At 39.2% G+C, this 23,572-nt stretch overlaps 1 protein-coding gene across 1 annotated transcript in view; it reads right to left on the bottom strand.

Moving 5' to 3' along the window:
• The window catches only part of kcnn2 (potassium calcium-activated channel subfamily N member 2), a 78,093-nt gene extending 62,373 nt beyond the window's left edge, over positions 1-15,720 (bottom strand). Inside the window, exons 1-2 of the mRNA XM_088319720.1 lie at positions 15,218-15,720; positions 12,449-12,544 (exon numbers count right to left, since the gene is read on the bottom strand). Coding sequence (XP_088175846.1) covers positions 12,449-12,544; positions 15,218-15,586 — 465 coding nt within the window. The 5' untranslated portion in view covers positions 15,587-15,720. The remainder of the gene's footprint in view (positions 1-12,448; positions 12,545-15,217) is intronic.
• Positions 15,721-23,572: the final 7,852 nt, after the last annotated feature.

Raw genomic sequence — 23,572 nt, 5'->3', positions numbered from 1 at the left:
TGAGTAGAGAGATCCAATCCATTTCTGTTGCGGAATTTTCGTTGTATTTTTGTCATATTTTGGTGTTTTTGGTACATTGTTTCTGTGGAAATGTTCTAGTGCTACTGTATTATTTATTCCTGTTGTGGTAATTATTGGTAGTATTTATGTAGTATATTTTCTTTTAGAATGAAAACAAAAACATGTATTAGATCCCTGTTTTAAGCACTAAATGTCATATTTAGTTTTGTGGTGTTGTATTTTTCTAGTATTTATGTAGTAGTATGTTTGTGGTAGACACACAAAGGGACAACGGGAACAAAGTCAGCACCCAAAAAAACCCTACATGTTTAATCAAGAGTAATTAATTTAGTTTTATATAATGTATACGTTGACTATTTTCCCCACCCTTGTTTAAGACCAACCCCTCTAAGTTCCAGAACCCTCCAAAAAGGTAACAATTCTTTTTAAATGTCCTTTTCGAACAAGCTAGAAATGATATGTCTGGATCTGATTATCTTGTTAAATGAGCTTATCTGAGAAAACTTTCCAGGTAGCAACTGTCCTCTCTAAGAAATGGAATGGGAGAAGCTAGCTTTTATGTCCTGTTAAATATTAAAGCTGAGGTGCTACGGACAAGCTAAGTGATTGAATGCCCGTGACCAAAACACTTTCTGCTTTTCTTTCATAAACGTGGCAATTAAATCCTCCACAAAACGGTTCAATAGAGTTTGCCTGCTTGGAGATGAGCGCCAATAAACCCCTGACCCTGGAATTGTTCTGGCTATGGGCATAGGTATAAGTCATAAACGTGATACTGGAAGCTCATAATATTGTTCAATATTGGTAGCACGTACTTGAACGAAGCGGTGGGGGGCATAGCGGTTTATCAAAGTCCATTCTTTGATAAAAGAGGGGCACGATTTCAGCAAAAAAGCCTATCATTGGAGATTTTAGTAATACCAAAATATTGAGAAATGACCTCTGATTTTCCTTACCAAGGGTCTTCTTCTTTCTCCAAATACCTGACATATTTTCCTGGTATTCTTACAAAACTTCAATACAAAGAGCATGTGTTTCTCGCTCCATTTGCCCTTGTAAGTCCTTGCGTCATTTCATATGAATGTCAAGGTTACAGCCAATATGACATTATTCCAGTACTTTAGTCCTCAATATATCATGCAACCATGCCAACATTAACAAATTAGTTTGCTCTCTTTTCTTTTATTGATTCCTTGATCCATTAATTCATTTTCCCATTCGCTTGTTCTTTAGCTCATTCAATGCCATAACATATAAACACGGTTGCAAAAGCATTGTCCCTTAGTATTGATTTATCTTGAAAAAACTATTATGCAGGTTTTGGCGCTGCTCTTCAGTGAGTATCAAGCCTCTGGCAATCGTTTCAGTATGATAAATCATCATTAAGTGGCAGAAGTTGCTTTGATTAGATCTTAATCCACACATTGAGGAAACCAACTTCCTATATCTGGCGAATGAGTGTGTGTGGTGGTCCCATATGGCCAGTAGATGTAGTGAAGAAGGGTGGTGAGAGTCGTAAGGAACAAATACCGACAGTTAATTCTCCAATAGACCTTTTTCCTTAAAAAAAAGTCTCAAAAAAAGTCCCATCGTCATCGTCCGGTCAGACACCAGGACCAGGAGAACTTGCTGTGGTTGACAAAATAATGTATTCTGGTGTTTACCAGATGTTCCTAAAGGAGAACGTCCACAACCAGGCGCTTTTGGATCATGCAGCAGGACAATGATCCGAAACACACCAACAAGTCCACGTCTGAATAGCTCAAAAAACAAAATAAAGGCTCTGGAGAAGCCAAGTCAAAATCCAAATTTAAATCTAATTAAGATGCTGCACAGATCACGGCCGCTATTGGGAAATGTGAAGCACAATGTAAAGCGCTTTGGGAAGTCATTGACTTGAAAAGCGCTATAGAAATGCAGATCATTTCATGCTGTGGTGTGACCTCAAACGGGCAGATTTGAAACAATTTTGCAAAGAAGAGTTGGCCAAAAATTCCTCCACAGCTTTTTGGAAGGTAAAAATTTGGTGACCCAACTTGCTATTAGCTTCAGGGGGTAATTACTTTTTCAGTTCGGGCCGTATGGGTTTTGATTTATTTTTTTGTGCCTCAATCAATTGAATCAAGGTTTTAAAACTGTATTTTGTATTTCCTCGGGTTGTCTCAGTGTGATAATATAAAATTAGTTTGATGATCTGAAACCTTTGAGTGTAATGAAAACGCACAGTAACAAGGTAATTAGATAACTAAAGAGCCTTAATAAATAAAAAAAAGGAATTAATGAATAAATAAATATATAAATAAATAAATATATAAATATTTCATTAAAATCATGTTGTCTTTCTTATTAATGTAGTTTTCTCTTTTTAAATAATATTTAAATATGTTTTTGGGGGCGGCATGGAGACTGAGTGGTTAGCGCACAGTTCTGAGATCATAGGATCAAATCCAGCTACCGGCCTTCCTGTTCGGAGTTTGCCGGTTCTCCCCGTACTTGCGTGGGTTTCCTCTGGGCACTCCGGTTTCCTCCCACATTCCAAAAACATGCATGTCAGGTTAATTGGCTGGTCCAAATTGTCCCTAGGAGAGAATGAGTGAGCTAATTGTCTGTCCCTGTGTGCCCTGCGACTGGCTGGGAACCAGTTCAGGGTGTCCCCTGCCCACTGCCCGAAGATGGCTGGGATAGACTCCAGCACCCCCGTGACCCTACTGAGGATAAGTGGTGCAGATAATGGATGGACAAATGGATCAATAAATAAGTAAATAAATAAAAAGGAAATACTTTCTGCTTAGCTAACATAGAACTGTGTTCATGTAGTAACACAAAAACAACATTTTGTTGATTTTCTACTTTGATTGCTACCTACTCTGGCTGCAATCACCAAAAGAGAAGGTGTCCTTTGTCTTTCTGCCGTTTTTGAAACTTTTCTTGAAACACTTTGCAAATTTCAATCAAGGACAAACCTGCTCCCACAGAATATACCATCGGTCCGCACTGAAAAAACTGCAGAGCTATCATCACAAAGCTTGATCACAAATGTCGCCTTGAAAGCCTTGTTAAAAAGATCTTGTCAGTTGCGTCTCCTGCGGGAGGACAGTGACCCGCCTGAGCATCTCAAAGCGCGATGACGTTTGCACGCTGTCAATGACAAATCAAAGTCGGGAGAGACGCAACACAATCTCCATCGCTCCGCTAAGTCGCCGCCTGCCAACGCAGCAACCGCAGCTCAAGTATAAAGTGCAAAAAATCCCTCTGGCGGATGGCCACGTGTCAACAGGAAGCGTCCAGGCAACTTGATCATATGCGAACACTTCAAGGGGGACTAAAAATAGGCCGAACGTCGGCATCGGAGAAAGGAGGATTTCACATCAAAGACATTAGAGATGACAAGACTGATCCATCATTATTTTTTTTTGGGTGCTGATACTACTGAAGGCCAACTGAGAAAGGCTGACTTTTTTCAAACTACCGTATTTTCGGGACTATAATGCGCACCTACAAACCCTGATTGGGCATAATTATTGTGCGCCTCATAATAAATCAGGACAATATGTTTTGTGCAACCATTGATCAGTTGATACATTTTCAAGCTGACCAAAATTGCATAACAATGGGAAACAAATCAGACAGCAATGTTAATAGCACTGAATGGACATGAAGGGTTGTTCACAATGGCATAACATTGGATGCAACAGGAAACGAACCGGGATAACGGCGGGGAGCGCTCCGGTTCCTACCCGCAAGACCACTGGCTTTCAACTGGTATGACTTCAGGAATCACAATTCCACCCTACTGACAAGTTGCAACCCAAATCAAAAGAACATTTCCAGTTCTCAAATAGTGGAATGAAAGTATTGTACAGTTTTAAGCAGATATAGTAGAATAAATTCACCTTTTTTAAAGACAAACAAAAATGACCAGAAAATCCAAAACGTCTTCAACTGCCGTTTATACCCGCGTATAAGCCTACAACGCATATAAGCAACCTGCTAAAATTGCTTTGAAATAGCCACATACTAAAAGAAATTCAAACCCAAACCCAAAATATCAATAAAACATGTACCTAAACATCGATACATATTCGATTACCTAGATGATAAACATTACTATATTGGTAAAAGGCCCACAATATAACAATTTTAAACCATTTACAATACCTTCCAGCAGTGCATCAATGGCAGACCCTTGTACACCAATTTGGTATTTCACAATCATTTCCTTCTTGGACTCGATCGTTGTCCTTACTGTTTTCCATTCCTCCTACTCCTTAATACTAAATTTCATGGGACCCAATGTTATATGCAGAAAGCGAAAATATAACTCACAAAATCACAATAAAATGAGATGTGGTCTCTCTTAAACACAAATGGGACAAAGCCAATTGAAGAGGGAGAAGTGATCAATAAGGGCATTATCACCATTTACTTTTAAGGAGGGTGATTGACTCTTCATATTTTCTTCTTCTTAGAAGAAAGCAGGTCCCAACTTATATGTTGAGAAAAACTGCGCTAGACCACAAGGGATAATGATGACACATGAAGCGGTAATAGGTCTTATCTCATTGTCACAATATTTTTTCTCACAAAACCTGATATGTTAGGGAAATTAGAAAACAGAAAATGATTGAAAATCAGTACAAAATTGTGTTAACTTGTTCTTTCCTTAAACTAAGCATTGTAAGTAACAAGCGTTTTGAATTTGTGTGGCCATGCCTTTATTTGTATCTTTCGGGACAACCGAATTACTTCCCGCTATGGTTTTTTTCTTCATTTAGTTCTGAATTTGCACTTTGTAAAGACTTTGAGAGTCATACTGTATTTTTTATGGTCTGAAAATATTCTCGCGGCCCGGCTTAATAATAACATCAACGATTTGGTACCGTGACTAAAAAAAGTGTGATGACCAGATAAAGAATTATAATGTTAGCCGTCTAGTGGAAAGGATCTTCCGCACACCCTGCCACGATCTGGGTTCGATTCCGGTTCTATCCAAAATTCAGATTCCAGATTCAGATTCAGATATACTTTATTGTCATTCTTGTACTCGTGTATACAAAACGAAATGTCGATACATCTGACCCACACAGTTTCCTTGAGTGTACAGATATAAATAAAATGTTGTATTGAGTTGGAGTATTGAAGTACTAATAATATACTAAATAATTATAGCCATGTATAGTATTATACAGTAGTGCAAAGAGTGCAAGAGGAGCAGCTAACCAGATGTGCAAAATGGGCAGTCAGGTAAACAAGTCACTATACAATAACAATAACACTGGAGTACGATAATGCAGAGGAGAACAGATGTGCAAAGGAGTGGCTAGGTATAGAGAACTGCCAGTAGTGCAAGGACAAAAAAAACAAAAAAAAACAGATGTACAGATTAGCAGCTGTGTAGGCTTACTATGTGTGTGATTGGCCATTTAACAGTCTAATGGCCAGGGGGACAAAGCTGTTGCAGAACCTGGTGGTCCTGCACCGCACACTGCAGTACCCCTTCCCAGAGGCTAGCAGAGTGAACAGTCCATGATGGGGGTGAGAGGGGTCCCTAATGATGTTCTTGGCTCGGGATAGGCAGCGCTTCTGGCCAATGTCCTGAATGGAGGGGAGAGAAGTCTCGATGATTTTCTCTGCTGTCCTCATCACCCTCCTCACACTACCCACTGCAGCTTCCACACCACACAGAGATACAGCAAGTCAGGATGCTCTCTATGGTGCCCCTGAAGAATGTGATGAGCGTGGGTGGGGGCAGGTAGGCTCTCCTCATCCTCCGCTCGAAGTACAGGCGCTGCTGTGCCCTCTTCACCAATTATGCACATATATTGGATTTTTTTGTTTTTTTGGGCAAACCTAGACCTTATTGTTGTTTTAATTACACGAGAGCCTTGTATATGAAAAATATATCACAGACATTTTTTGTGGGTGCGCCATAGAATCCATTGCGCCTTATAGTGCAGAGAATACGGTAAATCCCATGACAGCAGGTAGCACACATCCTTCCCTGTCTGATGTGACCTTTTTTCAGAGAGCAAAAATATCTCACGTTGTTAGGAAGTAGATAAACGAGCCAGAGTCGTATTTACTGAGCTTGACAAGTAAATTTGTTTTAAAGGGGCCGGGAGTGGCGAGGGGACGGTTTCACAGCGACAACTTATTATGGCCTCAGTGTGTGACAGACATCTGTGAATACACAGGGATGCGCATGCATAATGAATTTCATTGCAGGGGGGCAACATCTTGCCGGGTCTGAAATTGCTGTTTTGTAAACTTGCAACATAGGAGTTTACCGGCCAACTAAGAAAATTCTGTTAAGAATAAAATGCAGAAGAAAAAACAAAATCAGATCTAGGTAAAAAAAGAATTATTGCCTTGTTCCATGTCCTAGTGTCACAGGAATGATTTAATGGTAATGTCTGGAAGTGTTTTTGTGTGTAGGAATGTTTAGCAGGCTAGCATACATCACATTAAACTGTCAAGCCATCAGTCAACAAAGCGCATCTTGGCATTGTAAAAGCTTTTGTCGTTCATTTGGCTTTCGGACGCTTTTCACCTTCACAGTAAAATAATTTTCAGTGTTGGACCAGACACAAACTCTCACAAACTCTCATAAACGTGGTGAATGGATTGCTTCTGAAATTAGCTCACCGTTGAGATTTTCGAGGAACTGTATGCAATGACAAAGATAGAATAGATAGAAGTTGTTTTATAATAGATAGGACTATTTTCTAACTGGCATTATCAGTGTCTTCACATACATGATAATAATACTAATAATGAATGAACTAAACTTATATTTCGAACATGACAAAAGCAAAAAAAAAAAAAACAACAAGTTGAAAAAAAAACCCCACAAACAATGTTAACGTACATGTTCGAAAGGATGTAGGTAGAATCATATCCTTATTAAATCCTACCGCTAGACTTCCTCAACAATTGCCGCCCACATCTAGATCCCCTGTGTATTTACATGTAAAGAATAACTTATGGATATAGATATTTACACTGGCTCTGTTGTCATGATTACTGATGGGAAGCACCTGTGCCCGTTCATTTGGCGCCAACTGCCTCGGACTCTGATTGGCTCCCTGTCACTATTTAAACCCACGTCTTTCTGTCACCTGTTGTCAGTCAGTCTGCAAACCTCAGTTTACTCTAGGCAAGCTTTTTTCAACCCTAACTCCCACCTGTTTTTGCTCCCGTCTGTTCCCCGGCTTCGACACGTTTTTTGATCTTGACCACGTCTACTCTCCTCTCCTGGCTTTCGACCCGTTTCCGATCCCAACCACGTTTTTTGCTCTCCTGTCCGCGCTACTGACCCGTTTTTTCCGTTCCAGACCCCGCCATCGCTCGCCACGGAAGTCCTACTTTCGCGTTCAGAGCGACCTGCTTCCCGCGTCCAGCGATCACTGGATCGTGGGTGGAACCCTTTCCTTTCTTCCAATAAAACTGAGAAAAAACGTAACGCAAGTGGGTCCTGTCTCCGTTCTGGTGCTGACATCTGTGGATACTCATTCTCTTCATTATCATCATTATCCCCATCACTACTTCCAATACTTTTTTTTACCATCATCATTATCATTATTGCTGTCTCCATATATTTTCAGCTTATCATATAATTAGAGTATCTTATGGTTACAATAGTTCTCTTGGGTGCTCATGGTGAGACTGACTGCTATGAGGTGTGTGTTGTCCGTCACACAAGTATCTTTGTACCTGGTACTTTATCAGGACCACCCATTCTTGAGTGTCCTGATCCATGCATTAAATAGATAAGGTTCGCAAGCTTGAGCCATATGCCTCCAGCATCAAGCTCCCACTTGTCTGCCCTAACTATGAGATGTTCAGTACATGTCTGTTTTGTGTTCTTTTTAAAATGTATAATAGCTGTATGTGATTGTAACCTCTATTTATTTGTTTTTTTGGTTTGTTTTTCACCATCCTCACCAACGTATTTATTTACCTCATAATTAGTGATAATAATCACAACACTCTGAATATTTCTTTTTTAGACTCAAGCTACCAATTAAATGTTTACCCCCTTTTCAAGGTTGAAAGGGACTCATTTCTAACTCACTCCAAAATCAATTTAGTAACAGAATATTAATAACATAGTAACAACATAGTCATAAAATGATTACAGATGTAAGTCAAACTTGTGGCAATTATCTATATAAAAAAGTAGTTATAAACTTTAAAAAGGTTTGTGACACTAGCCTTAAAGCTATAGTTTAACTATTACAAAAAAACACAGATGGATTCAAAACTTGACCAATTAAAAGAAATACATGACATATCCCTTTGGCTAGTGTATATTGAAGTATCATGGAAGGTAAAGTAATCAATTTGAAAATTGAGATGCGCTAGCGTATCTTACATATAAAATAAATTGGGACACAGTAAACCAAATATGGTGTTGATAAAATGCTGCATAAGTTAACTTTATTTACTAAAAACATTTCGTTAAGATTTTTCATTAGATGTGTTTTAGGCAAAAGTACAATTATTGTCCCATTTGAATACTTTTAGTGGTTAGATATAAACAAATAAGTTCTTTTGATAGCTAATGAATATTGATTGAAAATACAATTTATTATTTGATATATGGATCTCGGAAAGATATATATATCTCTTTATTCTGTTGAGAGGGATTTTACTATTTTTATTAAACGGTTAAACATTCCACCGGTGAAGTCCTTTTTTCTTCCTCCGTTCGTTTACATTTGCATTTTCGTCAGCGGGATTATGGAAAACCAATTTGCTCAAAGTTAAAAGGCAAACACAATAAATCATGCTGTGGATTTCAAGTGGAGTTTCCGGATTTGGGCTGTTTACCTTTGGTAACATTTACTCAATTTCTGAATAATTCATGAACGCTAATAAGTAAATGCATTTGCGGCAGGAGGGTACCTGCGTATGGACAACTGAGGTTTGCAAACATTTTTTTTTGTTTGGTGATTGAATGTGAGCTTGAAGGATAAAAGTCAGACCTATCAGTATAATTACAACATAAGGCAGTGTATATTAAAGTGAGTGAGTCTATTTCACCCTATTTCCATTAATTAACCTGGTAATGACGTAGTAACAACCTAGTAACAACATGATAAGTTAATAATTTAGAAATGCATATTAAAAAGGGTGCCTTTTGTGCGAATTAGTATTGAAAAATAGGTCTCAGCTTGAAAAAGGTTGGAGACCCCTGGTGTAAAGAGTCAAAACCAAATAATAAGTGTTGAACTGCATCGGCATGGAAAAATTTCAGAGTGGGCACGTGACTGTACTCATCAGCAAACATCATTTAGCCTAAAAAACACACGGACCAGACATATATCGCTTCTGTTGTTAGCAAAATCTACCGATTTAATTCAAAGGGAGAAGTCTTGCATGCTGTACTTGAAGGCAACACAGACACACGCTGCGGAATGTGTCACTATCGATTTGGTGGCCGTTTGACAAAGGCACGAGTGCTCCTGCTTTGGATGAACTGTTGCCGTTTCTAAACAAGGCAGTTAAAATGGCCACGCCTCGGTGGTGGTGAGGGAGTGGGGGGTTGTTCATTTCCGCACAATTTCCCATAAAGTTCTTAAACCATCGTGTCGTAAATCCATCTATTTTTCTATCTACTCATGCACAAAAGCTTAAAATGAAAATTTCCTGAATTGTGAATTAGAAATAAAGGGACAGTGTGTATTTTTTCACCACTAGATGTCGCTGTATTGTGTTAATGGAAGAATGCAAACTACGCAGAATCAATGTGACCAAACTGCATAATTCTTCTAATTTTTTTTACCAGCCTTCCTCAGGATTTTTTATTTTACGGTTACCCGAAGAAGCAAGATGGTGTACATCCATGTGATCTCCCTCAATGTGAGCCTCATGTTAAGTAAAATAAATGCAACATTCTTAACCTAGGAGTTTTTTTTTAAATATTCTCGTTGATGTGACATTTTATGTATTTAAGTTTATTAATATCATTTTTTAATCAATTAATTTGTTTTTTTACTGCTGAGGAGTGCCTAATATTACACACTGTCCCTTGAAGAGTCTAGTTGCAGTTAATAAAGGCTAACTCTGATTATCAAGCAATACTTACTCACTAGTTAATTTAATTCAGATTCAGATTCAGATATACTTTATTGTCATTCTTGTACACATGTATACAGAACGAAAATTCGCCACATCTGACCTGCACAGTTTCCCTGAATGTACAGATAAAAATGAAATGTTGTATTGAGTTGGAGTAATGAAATACTAATAATATACTAAATAATTATAGCTATGAGTATTATACAGTAGTGCAAGAGTGCAAGAGGAGCAGCTAAACAGATGTGCAAAATGGGCAGTCAGGTAAACAAGTCGCTATACAATAACATAACAATGGAGTACGGTAGTGCAGAGGAGAACAGATGTGCAAAGGAGTGGCTAGGTATAAGAGAACTGCCAGTAGTGCAAGGACAAAAAAACCCCAAAACAAACAGATGTACAGATTAGCAGCTTTTTCACGTCATTTACATGAAATATGCTAACCAAACAGGTCTCTGATATTCTCCAAAAGTGAATTTGTTCTGGTTTGAGCTCAGGTAAAGACAATATTTTTAAGAGATTGCGTATTTGGTGCACTGGCAGTTAATGAGTTAACCATCTGTAATTCTTGTTAGAACAATTTGCAGAGGATGTATTTATTTTAATCAATAAGACTTTCTTTGAATAAATATGTATACTGTGGGGTCAATTGTCTTAAAATCGATGAGAATCTCAATCATCCAGGCTAACTTGTAAAATTCTGTTTTTTTTTTTCTTTAGACCTATGGCCCAGCCTTTCACAAAACTACATACAGATACATCATGGGGCATTGAGAAACCATGTGAGGAAAAAAGTCAAGTCAAGTCATGTTTATTTGTATGGCCCCTCATCACAAGGAGTCTCAAAGTGCTGCACAGACTATTGCAAACTATCTATCTATCAATCCATCCATCCATTCATCCATCCATCCATCCATCCATCCATCCATCCATCCATCTACCTAACTTGGTCATAGCCCTCAAGAGGGGTGAACGACAAACACATAACATAACAAAGAAAATAAAATGGGGAAAAAAATAGCAAAAAAGACACACAAACATTTTTGGACCATGGCCAACCCAAATGCCCAAACACCCAAACAAGTTAAGCACCTCGGCACCTAAGTTGGTCATGCTTTCATCCGTCCAGATGAAACGGGACATAAGAAAGCGGCCATGTCACTCGGGTCAGGGTGACACAACACACTCTTCTGCTCAACAGCAGGGCCCGAAAGCTTTCACTGGTTTAACCCTGCCGCATCATACAGGTGCCCTGCCCATCCCTTAGAACGCGTCTAAACATCCCAGTATCCTTTTACAACACCTCTCCACTCATTCCTATCACCAACAAGAGCTCTAGCTTCCACTACATTTAGACCTCTTTCCTGCAGTGCACTCATAACACCATCTATCCACGTCAATCGCGGCCTCCTTCCATTTACTTCTGCTCTGTAGATCCTCTTCAACATTCTCTCTTCATCCATCCTCTCCATGTGTCCAAACCAACTGAGTGCTCTCTCATCCTCACGCTTGCTCAGTTCCACTACTACTCCAGTTCTGTCTCTCACAATTTCATTTCTCAATCTATCCAATCTTGTCACTCCTAACACACTCCTCAAACACTTCATCTCAAAAACGTTTAATTTCCTTCCTGGACGGTTGCATTAACAAACTATAAAAATACTAATGAAATATAAAATAAGTATAATATAAAAGAAAAAAGAAAATGAAATGGATGACCAGGTTACAATGGATGTAGCAATAACAGACAATACACAGACATCGTCAACATGAAATATAGGTCATTCATAAACTATGGAATATAAGTGTGTTTTGAGCCCGGATTTAAACAGTGAGGTTGCAGAACGAATCTCAGAGGGCAAAGCATTCCACAGCAAAACAAGACAAGTGTGGGAGTCTCCAAACTCTAGAGCCGCAACCCGACTCAAAGACAAACAGACCGAAAACAGCTACAAAAGGTAAACAGCGACAAAATTGAAGAAATGATGAGTGATATCAGAACATCAGGATCAGAATTTAATACATGAAACATGTTTTAACTTGCTGAAGCTGTTTAAGCTTGCTAACTAAAACAGCAGCACAGAAGTACGGCAAACGAAAATTGACATAGTCGGACTCCAGAATATGCAACTGCTTCCAATTCCAGCTCAAAAACTCTTTAAATAACCCAATTGAACGAGTGCCTCCTGTCAACTGCAGTTGAGTAATTTTAACCACTATTTCTCGAAAGTCAGTATCCAAAACTTCTATAAAAGTACCGCTTTTTTTTACATTTTTCTTATTTTTTGAATCAATCAGCATGTAAAGGAGAAGGGGAAGAAAAAAATTACAAGGTGAGTTTCATTACCTGGATCTCTCTTGCATGGTAGATGATAATCAGTCCCAGGAGAATGATTGTAGAAAGGCTTATCAGGCATTTTAGCGCTAATGAATACAGAGACTCCTGGAAGAGAGCGACAACACTAAAAACCAAGAACAACATTATGACATAAAAAATAGAAAAATCACACGAGTAACGGTGGCCAGCCGGATCAATCAAAATTGACTGGTGATTAGCATAGCACTTTGGTTAGCTTGCTCTGAGGGAAAACAAGTCCATTACCGGGCTCATCACCCTCGAAATGTGTTTGTGGGTTTAAAATGAGTGACATACCTTTCTATTCCTATGTTTTCTCTGTATTTTATAGGTTTTTTATCTCCTTTCAGAATCCGTACACCATGTAAGCATTTTTGTACGGGAAAAAGAAAAAATAATAATCCTGCTGTATCACAGTATTGATTGAACGTATGCGTTTCCTCAATATATTATACATTTGGAACTAGCAAAAGAATGAAATGCCATTACTTCTCACAGTAATGAGTACTGTAACGTGTTATTTATCGAATTTGGAAACGCAACTATCGTTACAATGTGGTGTGTTACTCTGCTGCTTTTTGAAGCATTACACTCATTTCAATGTCTTGTGCTTTTAGATAGTTCGTCCTTTGCTCTTTAAACTATATCCGACCCTCAGTCGGCCAGCAACACGATGCTAAAAAACAACATTGGAGTGAGTTGTATCTACCTAGTAAATACAACTAAATACAGTTACAATGGTACCGAGAGCAAGTAATTTTCCCCTACTGATATTGTGACATTCTCCCTACTGTATATACTCACGTGAAAGCTATATTTACAACTATAAAATAAAAAATGAAATCAGGGGGTTTGATTCTATGTACAATTTTAATTGTCTTTCACCAGTAGTCAATGGTAGGCAGTGCGGGGGGGAGGGGCGTGGCTTATACAGGAACAACAAAATCAATGGAGCAAACGGAGCATGAAAGAGAACTGAATTTCGGTAGTTTTATTTGAAAAAAATATGTTTGCAATAGAATAGACTAAATGGATATGGACTGTCTCGGCTGTGTTTGTTTGTGAGCTCTCAAGATTGATCAAGCCAAAAAATATGAACCGTTCAAAGCTTCCACGGGTTGATGGACATGTTTTGTTCTATTTCTCATATTATGTGGCAATTTTTAATCAGTTTTGGGGAATCAGCTTCAATGTGAGTATATAAGGTAATTTGTAAGTAGTTACTTTTGGAGTAACGTGCTACTTTTGGGTGTCAGTAATTCGGGGTTGTAAGATAATTTAAATCTAGTAACTAGTAACTGTACCTAATTCCTTTTTTTAGTAACACACCCAACACTGTTGACAGGTATGGAGTAATAATAGAGCACCGGGGGTTGCGTTCCAAAAACGCCCTCATCAGAACCCGTGAAGTAAAACATTGATTTACCTATTTTTTACTCAACACAAACACATTTAAGCATTGTTTAACAAATAAAAGTACCATACTTTATGAACGTTTTATTTTACAAATAACCTCTGTACTGTCAAATTATAATTTTAAAAACAACCTTGCGGTTTTATCACACAACTCCATGGATTAAAGGCCTGATCCACTATACAAGATACTTTGCCGCCATCATGTGGACGTTATGGTTCTGTTTTACAAAAAACAAATATTTTTCCATTAAAAAACATTTTTGAAAGAGCACCAGGTAGCCACTAGGGAGTTCAAAAGACTTGCATATGACTCCAGAGCAAGTTAAGCTGGTGGTAAGGTCCAGGTTTGTTGGCGGTTTAAAGCATCCTTCTTTGTTTATTCAATCAAAATGCACAACTCAATGCACAATGCAAATCTGTGAAGTAGCGAAACTGTGATAAGTAAACAGTGATACAGCAAGAGATTACTGTGGAAAGTCATGTCTAACTAGCATACCTGTCAACCTGTACGTTTTTGCCGTACAAAATATGTTTATTATGCATTTTAAGATGTGTACGACGTACAAGTAAATCTGTACGAAAAACGCAAATTTGGCAATTATGGGTACGATCCGGTATACAGCGACTATGACAAAACGGCAAATCAATCAAGTCAAACGAGTTCAAGTTGTGAAGTGAGAGGAAGTCCGTCTCTTTTTAGAGAATCGGCTTTTTGGCTAAACTCATTAAAGAGAGCCGGCTCTCAAACGGCTCACTTGCTTTGATGCATTATATTACGAATTATTATGTTGTATAAAGAAGTTAAAAAAAGGAAGAATAAAAGGAGAAAATGAAAAATGACATGTTTGTGGTTATCCCTTTAACAATAATTTAATCCAGAAAATGAATTAACAATTTGAAAAAGGAAATGTATTAATTATATTTGCATTTAATTTTTCCTTCTACAGTGAATGTCCAAGCTACTTAATTTTTGAACTTTTTTTTACAATAAACCTCATTCATGTCAAGCAACTCAGGATCTCACAACAAAATGTTATATATAAATGATATAACGAAACACATGTACAATATAAAATGTTAAACTAAATAAATAAACACGTTTGAAAATAAAATATGGTGTAAGATTATTTTGTATTTTGTAAGGGAAAATGCGACAGTTTGTAAGGGCATGGAGCCCTGGAGCTTGACAGGTATGGAGTTACTTTACTCAGTGATCTGGGTGGAGGGGGTAACCGTCAGTATTTTTAACTGAACTGTAACGAATTACTTTTTCTGGCATGCATAATGGTTTTAACGGACTGTATGTATACTTGAAAAAAGTTGCAAAAATGTCAAGATACACACCTTTCCATAAGCTCCCCAGGAGAGTTCCGTCTCTATAACCATAACAACGATCCCAAACATCCCAAAGATCAACGCGTAGTCACTGAGCCGCTTTCTCTTCTCGAACAAGGCCCTCCTGTGGCCGAGCTTCTCTCCAATGTTCTGGTTCTTCTTTTTCCCCGATTTCCCGCAGCCCCCGCCGCCGTCCCCGGACGCGTAGGGCATGAGGGTGGCCGAGCGGTTCTCCGGCTTGGAGGTGTCCAACGCGTCCGCCGCCGAGAGGGGCTGCAGGGGCTGCGACTCGGAATCGAACTCGTGCACGTTCCTGCGGGACGAGCTCAGGTGGCTGAGCGGCCGCATGACGCCGCCGTTGTATCTGCAGCTGCTCATGGCTCGCTCATGGCGGGATGCCTTCTCGCGGCTGGAGCCGGGATGCTGCAGATGCTGCAGCGGCTGACGACGACGAAGATGAGGAGGGGGGTGCCGGGAGGAAGTAGCATGACTAGGGGGGAGCCGGGTCGCGGACGACTCGCCGGAGATGTCCTCAAAGTTATTGGCGCGGCGCACGTCGGCGACGTCCCGCGGAGGACGCAGCCTCACCGGGCATGGCAGGTGCAGCGCTCGGTGCAGGTGTCCGCAAGACTGCCGGGGGGCCACTGACTCACTGACTCGGTTCCGAATGCTGCTCCTGGTTGAAATGGTTCCGCAGTTGCAGCGGGCTTCCCATGTCACAGCTCTCTACACCCCCCCTCCACCACCTCCTTTTTTAAAGCAGCAGTCTTCCTATCGTTGAGCATCTGCGATGTGCTGCTTGGACCGGGACAGAGGTCCTGTCAGTTCTTGTTGGACCAGAGATTTGATTGGGACCCACCCAAACAAGTGTTGTGACGTCATGAGAGGATCATAGAATTGACTGATTCGGGACCGGGCGTCTTTTGGATTTTAGACAAAATGTGCTCAAGCCCCAAAATAGACGTCTATTGCAGTTTTTTTCCCCATTGCACTATTGTTCTGATGCACTTACACCAGCGTGATAACTTTCAAATATGCGGCTCACGGGCCAAATCAGGGCGAGACAACACTATAAGCGCAAGGGGGAAAATGAGATGCAGTTTAAAATCTTCTTGATGGCACCAAAGTCAGGCAACACTCCCAAAGCTACTGCAGCTGAATTATTCCTCTCTCTCCCTCTTTCCCGCTTACTATTCTCTCTTTTTCTTTCTAGCTTTCCTCATTTTCTGTATTCTCTCTCTTTCTTTCTTTGTCTCCCTTCTCTATACCTCTTTTCTCCCTTTGACTTCCCGTGTCACTTTTTCTCTCCATCTCCTCCTCCTCTTCTGTCTTTTATTTCTCTCTTTTCATTTATTTTCACTCTTCGTTCTTCTTTCTACCTTCCTTTTCTCTCTCTCTTCATCTCTCTCTTTCTTCTTTCGACCTTTCTTTTCTCTCTCTCTTCATCCCTCTCTTTCTTCTTTCTACCTTTCTTTTCTCTCTCTCTTCATCACTCTCTTATTTCTACCTTTTTTTCTCTCTGTCTTCATCTTTCTCTTCTTTCTACCTTTCTTTTGTCTCTGCTTTCATCTCTCTCTTCTTTTTACCTTTCTTTTTTCCCTGTCTTCATCTCTCTCTTTCTTCTACCTTTCTTTTTTTTCTGTCATCATCTCTCTCTTCTTTTACCCCCCTCCCCCTTCTTTCTCTCTCTCTCTCTCTCTCTCTCTCTCTCTCTCTCTTTCTCTCCCTCTCTCTCTCCTCCACCCCGTGACAACGTTTTTTTTTTTACCATGTGACACACTCTCGAGACAATCTTGCACTTACACATACAGTGGTATCTCGTCATGCAAGCTTAATTTGTTCCAGGGTTGTTCTCGTATCTAGAATTGCTCATGTAACAAGCGGATTTACCCCATATGAATTCATTAAAAACTAATAGGTACGCTGCTGTCTGCCCAAAAGCATCCAAGTGAAGCCTGAATAGCTATAAGACCAAGCTTGTGGGTCACCTTAAACACATTCATTCATCCATCATCTGCACCGCATATCCACAGTAGGGTCACGGGGGTGATGGAGCCCATCCCAGCTATCTTTGGGCAGTGGGCAGGGGACACCCTGAATTGGTTGCCAGCCAGTTGCAGGGCACACAGAGACAGAGAACGTACTCGCTCATTCACACCTAGGGACAATTTGGACCGGCTAATTAACCTGACATGTATGTTTTTGGAATGTGAGAGGAGACCGAAGTGCCCGGAGGAAACCGACGCAAGCACGGGGAGAACATGAAAACTCCGCACAGGAAGGCTGGTAGTTGGGTTTGATCCCATGACCTCAGAACTGTGCCGCGGACGCGCTAACCACTCATCCCCGTGCCACCTCCAAAAATACATTAAAATATTAATTAAAAAGAAAAACCGCAGTAATAAGATAAATAAAATGATATCAATGAAAAACAGAGAGTTTATCATGGGCATCGCAAGGTATTTGTGTGTACTCTGTGTAACATTTTTTACGCGGAATAAATAAATAAATAATAGCGATCTTGTCCTGGCTTCTTTCGACTCCAACATCTTGGGTTGGGTAGGGTTACTTTAACTTGATTACTTTCAACTACTTTTAGATTACCCCAATACCAAATATGCTAATAAAAGACAAAAGAAAATAAATATGAACAAAATTATGACTCACAACACGTGGTAAACTTTCTCTCCTGGCTTTGATCTTTTTGATCTCCGGCAAAACTAACATAAAATGCGACAGAAACAAAATGAAAATAAATCCAAACAGCTTGCCAACATCATTTTTGCCGTTCCATGTATTCCGTTACTCCCCAAGCCTGCACAAAATTTAGTACTTTTATTAATATATAGTTTCTTTTGTCTTTTTTAGCATATTTGGTATTGGAGTAATCCAAAAGTAATTGAAAGTAATCCAGTTAAAGTAACCCTACCCAACCCTGGACTCACAAGTAGCAGACGACAACGTGATTGTCGATTGCTAATATTGTCACGGAATTCAATACAGTCCGCCTGACAGAGAGTAGGTGCCGCATTGTGATTTTAAAGTTTATTATCGCTTGATAAGGAGGATTTGCCATCCTTAATGAGGGGAGAGGTAGACAATTATAAGATCGAGAGGATGTTGATCATATGTAAGCACGTAATGAAGACTTAAAATGACACTTAAAAAACACAGCTCAATTACAGCTCAATGATTTCTTTTTAGAAATGTTTTGCCTGTCGTAGTTTCCATGCTCAAACTGGACGAGCTGATGCTGGCAGCAAGCAGTCACAAGTTTGCAGTGAGCGGTCTCAATTGGTCTCTAGAAGTAGCCTGCGAGACTGGATTTTCCTTCAAGACTTCTGCTCAGAAAAAAATGGTTTAGAGGTGCTTGAATCAAGAGGTCCCACTGTACATGGAGATGTTATTGCGCACTCTATTTTTACGTGCGGAATTTTTACGCCATACTATAATTTATATGGGCTTAAAGTGCACAATCTCCGCCGCAATTTGAGACTTTCCACATCAAATCGGAATACTTATCCCCATCTCAATTGAGTTTCGGACTTGTGTGGTAAAAAAATGTTCACCATGTTGTTATAAATTACAATAAAGAAAATGCTCATTCTAAAATGCTAAACCACATGTTACATTGGGTATTTGTGTATTGTTGTCACGAGGTGGGGACCGGACCAGAACGGAGGCAGGAAGGGAGAACTCAATTGCGTTGACAATCATAACTTTTATTTAACAAAATAAAAGTTGTCCAAAACTCCGGGACAAAACAGAACAAAAACATTCTTACACTCAGAATGGTCAAGTACAGGTTGCCTCCGACTCAAACTAAACAGGACAGGGCATAACAGAACGGAAAAGGTGTAATGAGCCAACACCCGCAAAACCCACAACCCAGCCTTAAGTAGCACACACGCAATAAGCTGATCTGCTTCAGCTGGTGCCCAGGGGGCGTGGCCAGCCGGTCGCCATGGCGACCATGCTGGCCATGACAATTGTATTCTTTTTGCTTTATTATTGTTTTGATTTCAGCGCGGGGATGCTGCTGCAAATGTGAATTTCCCTGCGGGGATGAATAAAATATCTATCTATGTATCTATTTAAAATTGGATCCTGTTTCAATAACAAGAAGTGTGCCTCATTCAGTCCAAAAATAGTTATTTCAGTGTTAACCTAACCTTATATAGTGCCAAATTCTCCCCCTAAAAGTAATATTTTTTCGACTTTTAATTTCAAACCAAATGAAGACGTTTTTTGGATGGAACCTTGGAGTCTTTTTAACATATTTTCAATGTATTTTCAACCTGTATTTGGAAGGTGGATAATTAAGGGAGTCAATATAGAGAACTACATGTTATCAATTCGCCTTAAAGGGACAGTATGTTTGAATTGACCACTATTAAAGAGTATTGAAAGTTAGCAGTCCACATGTGTTGCTTGTCACTGTATCATAACAAACCATTTTTCAGCCTTCCTACTTATTTTTTTTATAGTTTCCTGACTTAAAGGGAGAGTGTGTGTGTATTATTTGACCACTAGATGTCGCCATGTTGCATTGTGTGACCGAAAACGATTACTAAAACCACAAGAAGGAAGACAAACTATGGATACTCTAAGTGACCAAACTGCAACATTTTTCTTCCTTTTTCTGTGCACAGACCTTTGCGAGGTTTTTCTTCTGAATACCCACGTCGGCAAATTTTTTGCTATACGTTATACGTTTAAAAAAATGCTCGTTCATATGACGGCTCAGGTATGTTTCCTATTATTTAAGAAAAAAACATTTTTTTTGATTGATTGAACCACTTGGAGGCTCTAACAAAGACAACCTGTCCCTTTAAAGTGGTTATTCGGTGACATCCTATTGTACTGTACCAAATTGTGCACTATTATTCTTTATGTATCAATGGCATGCAGCTTAAAATCTTAATTGCCCTTTAAGCACCATGTATTCCCATATCCATCTAGGCTAGCTAGATGTGAAGCAGCCTATAAATCAGACAACCATCAATCTGTCTCTATTATATGCCCATCTACAAATCGACCAATACATCTGTCCATCCGTTCATTTATGAAATATTAATACAGCCATCTAAGAAATGATTCAATGAAATATTAATCCATCCACTAGTTCACCTGAATGAAGACTTTGTTATTCCAATCCAAAGTTCGAGATTCTGCTTTGTTCTACCATAACTTGGGTATAGAAGTAGGTTTTCTTTTTTCCCCCCAATTAAAAATTTCAAGCTATTTTCTTTGACGGCAAGAATTCAGAATAGATAGCATGTTGAAAGCAACCAATACTCAGATCAGACACCGTCGCGTGTAGCAATACTGGCTGGTATCGTCACTGACCTCAATACTTGGTGTAAAGGGAGTGAACGTAGATTTCTACGAAAGAAAAATATAGTCTGGATTTGATACACACAAGTGTTTGAAAAACAAATACACAGTCCGATCTGACTCAGCAGATGTAAGTTGGATGCTACTAGTAATGTGAAAACATCTACTCAATTGTATACATAGGTACAAAATTAAGAGAATCAAGAGAAATGTCCCTTTATTTCTCAAATCATCTAATATAAATGAATGAAAACTTTATTTCGAACATTAAAATAAAAACAGAACAAAAACAATGACTCAACAACAAAATGATGTTACATAACATGTTCGAAAAGGGGTAGTAAGAAGCAGATGATTATTTTTCCTACCCCTTTATCTTCCCTATTAAATACACCAATGATAATAACAACAATAGTAATAATATTAATAACAGTTATGAAATAACAATAGCAACAACAACATCAATGTTAACCATAGTTGTAGACGCACTATTCCGAATCTCTCGTAACACTCATACTCCATTTTCCTCGTCTGTATTCCGCCAGTAATGTTTTTTTGTATTTAAATTTGAACAAGTGAATAGTTGGACATTGTTTGATCTCATCTTGTAAATTGTTCCAAAGTTTGACTCCACACACAGACACACACATACCTTTCCTGGTTGTTCTCACTTTTGGGATTATTAATTTACTACAGCCCCTTAAGTTATAATTTCCCTCTTTCCGAATGAATACTTTTTTGGATGTTTTCTGGCACTATGTTTTTTTTTACCTTAAATAGCAGTTGTGCAGTGAAATATTTTACTAAATCATCCAATTTTAATAATTTGGACTGCAGGAATAAAATATTAGTATGATCTCGATATCCTACCATATGTATGGTTCTAATTGCACGTTTTTGGAGGATAAAAAGGGGCTGTAGTGAACTTTTGTAATTATTGCCCCAGACTTCTGCACAATATGTTAAGTATGGCAGAACTAGAGAATGATATAAGAAATACAATGCATTGTAGTTTAAGATGAATTTGGCTTTATTAATTATTGAAATGTTCTTAGATACTTTAGTTTGTATGTGTCTAATATAGACTTGTCAGACCACATAAATACAGGACTATCTCAAAAATGTTTAAAAATTGTGGGAAAAATCTTTGTTATTCTGAAAATTTAGTTAATTCTGGATTAATTGCAAATAAGTGAAATATTCTAGGTCTTTTATTGTTTTATTATTGCTGATGAAGGCAAAAACTCAAAAATATGTATCCATCTACTGACTGACCGACCGACTGACTGACCTAACTACCTACTTAAACGACCACCCAACCAACCTACATTTACCTACCTACCTACATACCTACAGTATCTTAACAACCACCAAACTAACCTATATTTACCTATCCTACCTACCTACCTACCTACCTGACTACCTTAACAACCACCCAACTAACCCACCTTCGCCTACCTACCTACATACCTACTTTAACAACCACCCAACTAACCTACATTTACCTATCTACCTACAAACCTACCTTAACAACCATCCAACTAACGTACATTTACCTACCTACCTACCTACCTACCTACCTACCTACCTACCTACCTACCTACCTACCTACCTACCTTAACAACCACCCAACTAACCCACACTCACCTACCTACATACTTACCTTAACAACCATCCAACTAACTTACATTTACCTACCTACCTACCTACCTACCTACCTACCTACCTACCTACCTACCTACCTACCTACCTACCTACCTTAACAATCACCGAACTAACCCACATTTACCTACCTACCTACCTACCTACCTACAGTACCTTAACAACCACCCAACTAACCTAGATTTACCTATCCTACCTACCTACATACCTACAGTACCTTAACAACCACCCAACTAACCTAGATTTACCTATCCTACCTACCTACCTACCTACCTACCTACCTACATACATACCTACCTTAACAACCATCCAACTAACCTACATTTACCTACCTACATACATACCTTCCTTAACAACCACACAACTAACCTGCATTAACATACCTTCATACCTACCTTAACAGCCACCCGACCAACCTACATTTACCTACCTACCTACCTACCTACCTACCTACCTACCTACCTACCTACCTACCTAACTAACTTAACAACCACCCAACTAACTTACATTTACCTACCTACCTACATACCTACCTTAACAAACACCCAACTAACCTACATTTACATACCTACCTACCTTAACAACCACCCAACTAACCTACATTTACCTACCTACCTACCTACCTACCTACCTACCTACCTACCTACCTACCTACCTACCTACCTACCTACCTACCTACCATAACCACCCCCCAACTAACCTACATTTACCTACCTCCGTACCTACCTACCTACCTACCTACCTACCTATCTATACTTTCTGATTTTTACCTCACTCATGGAGGGGCGGTGTGCCTTTGTGGTTAAGTTCCCACCTCAGTGAAGTCTGTGTAGTGGTAATGACCCGAGGAAGCTGATCCTATATTGCACAGGGGCACAAGAAAGTTAAGTTTTATATGGGGTTATAAATAAAAGGTTCATATCTCAGCCCCGCATGGAGCCTCTCATTGTTCCCTCAGCTTTAAAATCGGTAAAATATGAATCATCTTACAACGTACAATAATTCATGCTTTAGCTCACCAATTTTTGTGTGACCAACTAACAGAAATACTATCTTTGAGCCAAGGGGGAAGACATAGTTTAACAGATTGAACAAAAGTACTTTGACCTCAAGGTTTGCTGGGAATGGTGTGCTCCAAAGTCACTAGGCCGAATTCCTACGCTGCAATTGATTGAGGAAATGTCGCTTGTTAAAAAAAAAGGGGGGGGATGATGGCAAGTTGAGTAATTACTTTTACGTGTTATGCACAGAACCCTTTTTTGTGCTTCAGGCTTTCTTAAAAAGTTTGAGAAATGGGATGATCAAGGCTCCAGATGCCAGTCTGGATGAGAGGATCAGAATCACCATTAAGATTAAGAGTGTCAA

The sequence above is a fragment of the Urocampus carinirostris genome, chromosome 16 (genome assembly GCF_059441175.1).
Source record: "Urocampus carinirostris isolate Australia breed hairy pipefish chromosome 16, RoL_Ucar_1.0, whole genome shotgun sequence".
NCBI lineage: Eukaryota > Metazoa > Chordata > Actinopteri > Syngnathiformes > Syngnathidae > Urocampus > Urocampus carinirostris.
This window is presented reverse-complemented; position numbering and strand designations above follow the sequence as displayed.